The 10,943-nt window shown below is 45.2% G+C and overlaps 1 protein-coding gene across 1 annotated transcript; it reads right to left on the reverse strand.

Moving 5' to 3' along the window:
- Positions 1 to 4,639: 4,639 nt before the first annotated feature.
- Positions 4,640 to 5,005, reverse strand: LOC147944636 (uncharacterized protein At4g02000-like). Its single transcript, XM_087512667.1, has one exon. It carries the CDS (start codon positions 5,003 to 5,005, stop codon positions 4,640 to 4,642), a length of 366 nt encoding a protein of 121 aa, XP_087368793.1.
- Between the last annotated feature and the right edge of the window lie 5,938 nt (positions 5,006 to 10,943).

A 10,943-nucleotide genomic window follows, 5' to 3' on the forward strand; every position in this document is an offset into this window, starting at 1 on the left:
TTGGGGCTTGGGGGTGCTCAGTTGTGCTAATTCCATTCTCGCGCCGCAGAAATGGCTTGCGATTGGACTTCGATTGGTTGGAGATGTACTCCGTGAAGATTCTTTTGTTTCTGGCGATCCAGATTGACCACACGATCCAGGGTAAAAGAGGTCCTTGGCTGAGTCCATTAGGGGGAAGGCAAGTGAGGCTTTTGGTGAGTTCCACAAGTGCTCGGAAGGAGGGTAGACGGTTTGGATCAGGTGGGTTCTTGAAAGGGGAAAATTCCCAGATCTGTTTGGCAAACGAGCATTTGAGAAAAAGGTATAGAGCTGTTTCCTCCTCTCCACAAAAAGGAACATTGTGCCGTCGGATTGATGTTTCGGTGTATCAACTCTGATCCTAGAGGTAAGGCTCCACTCATAGCTTTCCATAGGAAAAACTTAGTTTTGGGTGACGTTTTTAGGTCCCAAATCTCTCTTTTCCAATTGAAGCCCTCATTTAGTTGTGTTTGCAGGTTATGGTTTGATTCTGCACCTAACCTCGTGTGATAGCCTTACTTAACCGAGTATTCTCCAGTCTTCGTTGGGAGCCAAACATATGAATCAGGGGCGCCTAGTTTACTGGGTCGGAGCTGTAAAATCTCCTGTTTATACATCGGAAGAAGTTGTCGTATTAGAGGAAGATCCCATTCCCCTGGGGGGAGGAGAAGATTGGACACAAGGAGATGTTGGGATCCTTCCGACAGTGGTCCTATAGGGGTGACTGGAGAGATCAAAGGTTCATACCAAAGGGAGGTTTTGTTTCCAGTACATATCACCTTGCCTAAGTGTTGCTTAATGAGGTCTCTGCCAATACAGATCCCTCGCCAGCCATTGGAGGTGGAGCTTGGTGGTTGGCATTCTAGAAAGGACGTGTTGTGGCAATATTTGCCCACCAGAGTTCGTGCAAGCAGGCATGAGGGGTTAGTTAAAATCCGCATATTTACTTTGGCCAGAAGAGCATCACTGAAGCAATGGATATCTCTGAACCCAAGTCCCCCGTTGTCTTTTGATTTAGTCAGATTCTTCCAAGATATCCACGACATACTCTTTTTTGCCGCACTCTTGTCCCACCAGAATCTTGTTAGAACGGATTATATCCGCTTGCAGAGGGAATTTGGGATCTTGAAACATGACATGGTGTATGTTGGCATCGCAGCAAGCACCGATTTGAACATGACTAGCTTTCCAGCAGACGATAGGAAACGTGAGGACCAGCTGCAAGCTTTTTGTCGTATTTTGTCCACTATACTGGTGAAGAGATCCCTCTTTTTCCTTCCAAAGAGTTCAGGTAGTCCCAGGTACTTTTCCAGCCCTCCCTCTTTTTGGATTCCCAGTTGGCTTTTCACTCTTGCTCTAACAGCAACATCAATTTTTGCAGAAAAGGTGATTGTTGATTTATGTGGGTTAATCCTTTGTCCCGATGCGATTTCATATTTGTGCAGAATGTCAAGGAGGGTAGCACATTCCTCAGTGTCAGAAGAACATGGTGTCGTCCACAAACAGAAGGTGGTTGATTCTAGGGCTTTCTTTTCCCACTTTGATACTAGTCAGTTTACCATCATATTACGCTTTAAGGCATAGTCTTGAGAGGACCTCACTGCAGAGTATGAAGATGAAAGGTGAGATATGGTCACCTTGTCTGATGCCACGTTGAGGAACTACTGATCCCTTCGCTGCTTCATTCAGGAGGTAAGAATAGGTTACGGTGGTGATACACTGCATAATCCAATTTATCCATAGGGAGTGGAATCCCATTCTTTCCATTACCATCCTGATGAATCCCAATTCCACACGGTCGTATGCCTTTGTCATATCAGTTTTGACTGACATTAACACTTTCTTTTTTGATTTTGATGTATGTAGGCAGTGCAGCATTTCATGTGTGATTAGTACATTGTCTGCAATTGCTCTCTTTGGCACGAAAGCTGACTGGTTTTCAGATCAGGTTTGGGAGAACTGGCTGGAGTCTCTTAGTAAGTATCTTTGCTATGATTTTGTAGTAGACCGAGCAAAGGGCAATTGGCCTATAGTCCTTCATAGTTTTAAGGCTCTATATCTTTGGTATGATTCTGACATGAGTCTCATTTATCTTTTTTGGTAGGATCCCAGAAGTGAAGAAGCTTTGCATCTCCTGTGTAATTTGGGTTTCAACTGTGGTCCAGTTTGATTGGAAGAAACTTGCTGAGAATCCATCTGGCCCTGGGGCTTTATCAGGATGTCTGGAAAAACATGTCTGTTTGATTTCAGCTTTGGAAGGTATGGCAATAAGCTTTTCATTTGTCTCATCGGATATACATGGATGTAGAGCTTCTGAGAATACAGACCATGCAACCGTCGCCACCATCGGAAGTGAACAAGGTTTGATAGTATTCCAAGATGACTTTGAGGACTTTGTTTTCTTCATAATGTGCTTGTCCCATGTCATCTTCTAGAATATCAAATTTGTTGACAGTTCTTCTCCCTTTTGGTAATAGCGTGGAAATAACCTGAGTTTCTATCCCCCAGGGTGAGCCAGAGTTGGCGGCTTCTTTGTTTCCAGAATTCCTCTTCCTCACCATAGGCCTTAGCTAGATCCTCTGTAATCTTGGTAAGTATCTCTTGAGTCGTATATGCACCATTCATGGTTAGGTCCAATTTTGCCTTACACTCGTTTATTCTCTGTTGGCTATTGGTGTGCTTTTCTATGGACCAAGCAATTGAGGCTCGTCTGACTCTACTTATTTTCTGGTCTACCTCTTCATTCGTCGGAGGATCCCAATTATCCTCAACCAACTTGGAGACTCCCTCATTTGATCTCAATCTCCTATCATAGCGAAATAGTCCTTTGCCTTTTTTCCTTTTAAGGTCGAAGTAGGTGATGAGTGGTCTGTGATCAGAGCCTTCGAAGCGCAAGTAGTCGCTTCTACCAGATGGGTAATAAGTTGCTCATTCACTGTTGGACATTGCTTGGTCCAGTTGGCAGAAAACCAGGTGGTCGTGTCTCTTACCCCTCCACGATAGAAAGTTGCCTGAGTGACGTAAGTCAAAGAGATCACATTCCGACATGAAGGTTCTGAGATCGATGAAAGAACCTTCAGGGCGTACTGGTCCTCCAGACTTCGCAAATGAGTCAACAATATCATTAAATTCTCCTGTTAAGAACCATGCTTCTGATCTGGTTTGTCCTATGGCTGAGATCTGATCCCAAATACCTTTTCTCTTTGTTTTATTAGGTTCTGCATAGATAAAGGTTGCAAAGAAGCTTCGTCCTTCAGCCCTAACTCGAGTGTCTATGAAGTTTTGGGTAGCGGATAGCACTTGGATCTCAATATGTTCTTGCCATAGCAGAGCTAAACATCCCCCTCTTATGCTGTGGGGTGAAACAAGTTGCATCTTAGTGAATCCTAAAGGCTGAGTGGTTGTGAGAACAGTGTTATCTGGGTTTTTTGTTTCCATGAGGAACATAATATCTGGAGAGACCTGTCGGTTTATCTCCTTTAAATGCCGGATTGTTGTGGGGTTCCCCAGCCCACAACAATTCCATCTTGCTATTTTTAAGGATGGGCCTTTGTGAAAATCCCGTGTGGGCTTCACAATAGCCGGAATGATGGTAGCCTGGGGTGGATCTCGAGAGGATGAAGGTCCAGCCCCGTGTCTGGAGAGATCACCTGCTTCCACTTGAGCAATGGTGTTTGATGATGCAGTTGGGACTCTTGACTGGCTCAATCTTCCAGAGGTATGACGTCTTTTGGGGGAACTTTGATTTGGAGCCTTGTTTCTTTTGCTAGGTTTTGCTCCCCTTAGGTTTAAAGGGCTTCTATTTGCAGTTTTGTTCAGAGAGAGGCAACCTCTTTTCTTTCTTGTTGAGGTTGCTTGTGTATTGATATCAACAGGATGTGGGGGAAGGTCTGGAGACAGCTCTAGGGTACCCCGAGGTTCAGGTAGTTGTATCAGGGGAGGAGTGCTTGCTTGCGTAGCTGCCGCAATGATTCCTGATGCGGTTTCTATCATCATCCCTTTGTTCTCCCCCTGAATGACTCTATGCTTCCTTGCCAGACATTTAGTCGGGTCCGCACAGGTAGTGTATTGGATGGTAACTTATCTAAGTTCTCCCATAACCTCCTCAAATGTAGGTATAGCGGTGGGGCCAGGTGACGGTGCATCCTGGATTGGGATTCGCTCTAAAGGGGGTCTTCTGGTTCTGGGGGTTTCAGATGACTCAGACCAGTTTAATTCTCTTGGGGTTTACTTCTCTCGCCATTGAAGGGAGTGGGATTGAGATCCGTGGGAGAAGCGGGTGGCTTTTCTTGAGGTTTCTCTTCTGTGAAGATCTGCTGACCTTGGGGGGATCTTCTATGTGTATAAGCCCTTGGCTCATAAGATCTTGACCTGTGGCCACTGCTTTCTATAGGCTCTTTTTCGATATATTTCCTCTTACTTCCCGAGTGGTAGCTCTGTGACACAAGTGTTCTGGTTTGGGAGGACGAGAGGTGATTAGTTCTTCCTCTGTTAGTTCTGTTACCAAAGCTCGCTACTGGGTTGTCGAGCGATCTTGATTGTGAGGGAGCTCTGAAGTTGTCTTCCGGTGTATAATAGTTTCTTTGTACTTTTGTAGGGTTGGCAGCCGGGAGTGGCTGAGTTAAAGGGGTTCCGGCTCTTTTCCTTGGAGACCCGGGCACGTTCTCTCATTGTGGGTTAGTCTTTGGCAGTGAGTGCAGTGAGTTTTCAGATTTTTGTACTCCAGGTGGACCAGAGCTTCATTGCCATCCGCAAATTCAACCACAGTCTTTTTGATTAAAGGTTGGAGGCCGTTAACCAGGACTTTAATTTTAACACTCGCACTTGTTATATCGATCTTCATAACTTCTCCTAACTCGTCTCCAATGGTTTGCAGCATTTCTCTCTGCCATAAATGTTTTGGTAGGCCTTGGACTTCTATCCAGAACGGGATTAGAGACGGGAAGGTGTCAGAGATCACCGGTTCCCACTTCTGGAGAATGACCATCCATTGGGCAAATTGATATGGTCTGTTGTCAAGAACTTTTTGCAGGTCTTCCTCTTGTTCAAATTTGAATTGGAAGCAGCCTCTACCCAAGTCCGAACCTGTAGCTTTTTCTCTTAGAGTAAGATGAAACCTGTTAGTGAGGAAAGGAAACAGAGCGTATAGCCTTTGGACAGAGGGATTTGTCAGTCTCCCCCATAATAGTAAGAGAATTCTCAGCAATCAGATCTGAAGTGTCGAGTTCTGGGTGTAACATACGCGAACCGAAATCCCGGGTTAGGGATTGCATCGGTCGATGCAAGGTTGGTTTTCTGCGGACGAGTTAAGTTAAACCCTGCGTTTTGGGTTAGGAAAACCCTTAACTTGATTTTTTGTCTCATTAGTCGTGTTTAGCCGAGAAAACAAAAGAGAGAAAAAGTTCCCTAAATGTTCTTGAGTGTTCTTGGTGATTTCTGGTGATTAGAGGCGTTTCCTATTGAGATCTGTAGTTGAGGTCGTTGTAGGAGCTTCCTAGGAGCGTGTCTTTCTTGTTTAAGGTTCAGAAACTTCTTGGCAAAGGTAAATGCATGACCATGGCTTTTCTAAGCTGGAGATTTCTCTAATCTGCTTGTTATGTGTTGTGTGTCTTGTTAGATTGTTATTTGGGACGTTAGGAAGCTTTCTTGTGGCTTGGGATCGAGTTTTGTGGTTGTAGGAACGAAGATCCGGCAAGAAGCTTCGGGGAATAGCGATGCTCGACATGTGCATCCGTCGATGCAAATGCGAGGATGGCGCGTAAAACCTAAGGTTTTCGTGCTATGTCGAGCATGCGTCGGTTGATGCAAGTGTAGCTTGTATCGGTCGATATGCAATCTTGCGTCGGTCGATGCAACCCCTTTTGGTGTCGGTCGATGCAACCCCTTTTGGTGTCGGTCGATGCAACCCCTTTTGGTGTCGGTCGATGCTTGCTTGGTGTCAGTCGATGCAGAGTCCTGGTTTGTTATTGTTGATTGTTGATTGTTGTTTGATTGCTTAGAGATGTCTCTATTGCTTATGTGTATAGCCCAGTAGATGGGAGGATTGCTTTACTGAGTGTTTATAAAATACTCATGCATTGCAATTTGTGTTTGTGGTGCATGTAAAGGCAAAGTGTGATTGTAGAATCAAGGCAATGAAGAGGAGGATGTTCTAGGGACTCAACTGGATGTTATCTGGCTTGCTAGGTTGCTAGAGTTGAGTCATTAGAATGTGATTTAGGTTGTTGGTTCTATGATTCATGTTGTTTGGAATATTAGTTTATGGTTTTGGAATTAATATTGTTATATGATATTGGTTATTGGTTATTTATTGATATTTTTATTTCCTCTGTTGGTTGTGTGTGTGGTTAGGGCTAGTAGGTATGGGACCACTAGCTTAGATTATGATTATTATTATTATTATTATTATTATTATTATTATTATTATTATTATTATTATTATTATTATTATTATTATTATTATTATTATTATTATTATTATTATTATTATTATTATTATTATTATTATTATTATTATTATTATGATTATTATTATTATTTATGATTATAATTATAATTATAATTATTATTATTATTATTATTATCATTATTATTATTATTATTATTATTTATTTAAGAAAAAAAAACGGGTCGGGTCTTTTCAGTTTGGTATCAGAGCCCTTACGGTTCTAGGTTTGGGTTCACTAGGCTTTGTGTTGTAGATGTTTGGGATTTTCATGCTTTGATTTATTATGTGAGCTAGTCAATTGTGTGTGGCATGGAGTTCTAGAACATCCTCTTCGAGACTACTATTTGATTCCACGGTGAGTTTATGTTTTTGTGCTATAATATAAATTGTTTGCTTAGTCTTCTGTTCATGGTAGTGCAGATGGCTAGAGATGGTGATATTGCTGGTCGTGGACGCGGACGTGGTCATGGACACAGACGTGGTCGTGGTAGGGGGCAGAGGCCCAACAGTGAGTGAGACTGCGGAAGTGTGTGACAGCTGAGGGTGTTGGCGAGTCGTAGGGTGTCCAGGAGGATTCCATGAGTGTGGCCAGAGGAGGCGGTGTTGATGCTCCAGTGGCCAGTGATGCTAGGGTCCCGAGTTTGGGAGTCCCAGCGGGTGGAGTCCCTGGTGTGGATTTTGCGGCTTTGCTAATACAGTTGTTGGAGCGGTTGCCAGCAGTGGTACCGGCTCAGGCTCAGGTAGTTCCACCAGTGGTGGCGGAGGAGCGGCAGCCAGTGGCTGCGGATGAAGGAGCACATGGACGTTATTTGTTCATGCTCAAGGAGATGAAGAGCATCGAGAATGTGTGGTTTTCGGGTGGTACAGATCCTACTACTGCAGATGCGTGGAGGAAGAGTGTGGAACATAGCTTCCAGACTCTGAGATGTCCTGAGGAGTTTTGGGTGGACATAGGGGTCCACCACTTGATTGGTGATGCTCAAGTGTGGTGAAGATCAATGGCTGCTAGGAGAGTGCAGAGGGAGATGACTTAGGCTGACTTCGTGGGGGAGTTCAACTACAAGTACTTTCGAGAGAGGCAATGGACCGGTTGGAGGTGCAGTTTCTTCAGTTATCTCAGGGAACGCGGTCAGTGCGGGAGCTGGACTTGGAGTTCAGTCAACTTCTATCTTATGGGAGTCGGGCTATGGAGTCTGAGGAGGCTCAGATCAGGAGGTTTTTGAGGGCCCTACGTGATGATTTGAGGGTTTATTGTAGAGGGCAGAGCTATGCTACGCGTGCATAGCTGGTTAAGACTGCTTCAAAGATCGAGGAGGACATCCAGGCACATACAGTGGCGGTTAGTCCAGCAGTTCAGCCTAGTAAGGCTCAGAATCATGAAGGTTCAAGCAGGGGCGGCAAGCTTGCGCAGGGAACCAAGAGGAAGTGGGAGGCTATGCAGAGGACGAGTGGTGCGAGTTGCTTTGGGTGTGGGAGCAAGGATCACAAGGTTGCTAGCTGTACTAAGAGGAGTGCTCCAACGGCAGCGGCTCGTGTATGCTATCATTGTAGGGAGCCAGGGCACATCAGCCCCTTATGTTCCAAGTTGCAGCCAGTGGCGGTGGCAGCGTTGCAGCAGGTGCAGCCGGGAGGGCAGCATATGGCATGGATTGAGCAGGCGCCACAGGTGTACACGACTGCAGAGACTGGTGGAACCAGTGCCGGGGCGATCACATGTATAATTTATGGTACTTAAACTTTATGAATTTCAGTAGGTTCAGATTTTATGTTTTTCCTGTGATAAAGTGTTAGGTTCTCAACACATGAGGTTTGTGTAGGGACCTTGTTGTTGGGCGGGTTTAAGTCCCACGTTATGTTTGATTCTGAAGCATCTCATAGCTTCATTACTCCGGAGTGTGTAGAGAGCGCGGGAATCAGAGGGGATCCCGGAGAACGTACAGGAGTTGTTAGAGTTGCGGGAGGCAAGTTCCTGAGAGTTATTGGACGGGTTAGAGGAGTTAAATATTCAGATCGCATGAGAGTCGTAGCCAGCGGATTTGCTAATCAGTCCAGTGGAGTTGTATGATGTTATTCTCGGGATGGATTGGTTGCATCGGCATATGGTGCATTTGGATTGCCATCGGGGTAGAGTTGAGTTAGAGCATCCAGGAGGGAAGTTGGGGTTTCAGGGTATTATACCGACTTCAGGGAGTCTCTTGATCACAGCTATTCAGGTTGGGAAGATGATCGAGAAGGGCCGTGAGGCTTATTTGGTTACTATATCAATGCCAGAGTCAGTAGGGAAGTCTACGGTTAGCGGTATTCAGGGTTCTGAGGAGTTTTAGGATGTGTTTAAGTCATTGCAGGGATTACCACCATCTCGGTATAATCTTTTAACTATTGAACTAGAACCGGGGACGACGCCGTTATCCAAGGCTCCTTACAGAATGGCTCCAGCAGAGATGGCAGAGTTGAAGAAGCAGTTAGAGGATTTGTTGAGTAAGGGATTCATCTGTCCTAGTGTATCACCGTGGAGAGCGCCGGTGTTATTTGTGAAGAAGAAGGATGGTAGTTTTCGGATATGTATTGATTATCTGGGTTTGAACTGGGTCACTGTGAAGAACAAGTACCGTCTTCCCAGGATCGATGAGTTGTTGGATCAGTTGTGGGGTGCTACTTGGTTTTCCAAGGTAGATCTGGCGTCAGATTATCATCAGATACCGACAGATGAGGCAGATGTGAGGAAGACGGTTTTTAGAACGAGGTATGGGCATTATGAGTTTGTGGTGAGATTGATGAACAGTGTGTTTCAGGAGTTTCTAGACGTGTCTGTCATCATTTTCATCGATGACATCCTGGTATATTCTAAGAGTCCCGAGGAGCATGCAGTGCATTTGAGGGCCATTCTGGAGAAGCTGCGGGAGCATAAGTTGTTTGCTAAGTTGAGCAAGTGCAGTTTTTGGCAGCGTGAGATGGGTTTTCTGGGTCACATTGTTTCTGAAGAGGGGGTTTATGTAGATCCGGAGAAGATTCAGGCTTTCATGGATTGGCCTAGACCGTAGAATGCCACATAGATCAGGAGTTTCCTTGGTTTGGTAGGTTACTACAGGAGGTTTGTACAGGGTTTTGCAAGTAGGGCACACCCTATGACTAAGTTGACATGGAAGGATGTTCTTTTTGTTTGGTCAAAGGAGTGTGAGGAGGGCTTTGCAAGTCTTAAGGAGATGTTGACTACTATGCCAGTTTTGGCATTGCCTGAGCAGGGAGAACCCTATGTGGTTTAGACTGATGCATCTAGAGTTGGTTTGGGGTGTGTGCTGTTGCTGCATGGGAAGGTGATTGCCTATGCTTCGCGGCAGTTATGGAAGCATGAGGGCAAATATCCTGCTCATGATTTGGAGATGGTTGCTGTAGTTTTTGCCCTAACGATTTGGAGATTTTATCTTTATGGTGCAAAGGTGTAGGTGTTTACAGATCATAAGAGCATGAAGTATATATTCACTCAGCCTGAGCTCAATTTGAGACAGAGGCGGTGGATGGAGCTTGTGGCAGATTATGATTTGGAGATAGCTTATCACCCTGGTAAGGCTAACTTGGTTGCAGATGCTCTGAGTCGGAAGAGGGTAGCTTTGGCTCAGGAGCAGGAGATGGAGTCTCTGGTGGGAGAGATTAGTGCTTTGAGGTTGTGTGTCGTTTCACAGGAACCGTTGGGTTTGGAGGCAGTTGATAGAGCAGATCTTCTGAGTAGGATGCGGTTGGCTCAGGAGAAGTATTTGGGGCTGGTGAATGCCTCAAAGGACGTGGATTCAGAGTATCAGGTCTCAGATAATGGTACTATCTTGGTGCATGGTCGGATTTGTGTGCCCAAGGATGAGGAGTTGAGGCAGAAGATCCTGGGAGAGGCTCATGCGAGCAAGTTTTCTATTCATCCAGGAGCGACTAAGTTGTACCGTGATCTCAAGAGGTACTATCACTAGGTCGGGATGAAGAAGGATGTAGCTAGTTGGGTTGCAAGATGTGATGTGTGTCAGCTAGGTGCGATGTGTGTCAGCTAGTGAAGGCTGAGCATCAGGTTCCTGGCGGGTTACTGAAGAGTCTACCCATTTCTGAGTGGAAGTGGATATGATCACGATGGATTTTGTGGTAGGATTGCCTGTGTCTCGGACTTTTGATGTTATCTGGGTCATTGTGGACTGGTTGACTAAGTCAGCACATTTTCTGACCATTAAGAAGACTGATGGAGCAGCGGTCTTGGCTAAGAAGTATGTGAAGAAGATAGTCAAGTTATATGGGGTGCTAGCGAGCATTGTGTCTGATAGGGATTCTAAGTTCACTTCAGTGTTCTGGAAGGCATTTCAGGCACAGATGGGCACTAAGGTGCATATGAGTACAGGTTATCATCCCCAGATAGATGAACAGTTAGAGAGGACCATCCAAATGCTGGATGATTTGCTGAGGATGTGTGTGTTGGATTGGGGTGGCCATTGGGCAGATCACC

Source organism: Camelina sativa, chromosome 5 (genome assembly GCF_030686135.1).
Source record: "Camelina sativa cultivar CO46 ecotype springtype chromosome 5, ASM3068613v1".
NCBI classification, from domain to species: domain Eukaryota; kingdom Viridiplantae; phylum Streptophyta; class Magnoliopsida; order Brassicales; family Brassicaceae; genus Camelina; species Camelina sativa.

Coding starts and splice junctions, on each gene's coding strand:
- LOC147944636 (XM_087512667.1), bottom strand. CDS start 5,005: ATGGTCATTCTCCAGAAGTGGGAACCGGTGATCTCTGACACCTTCCCG.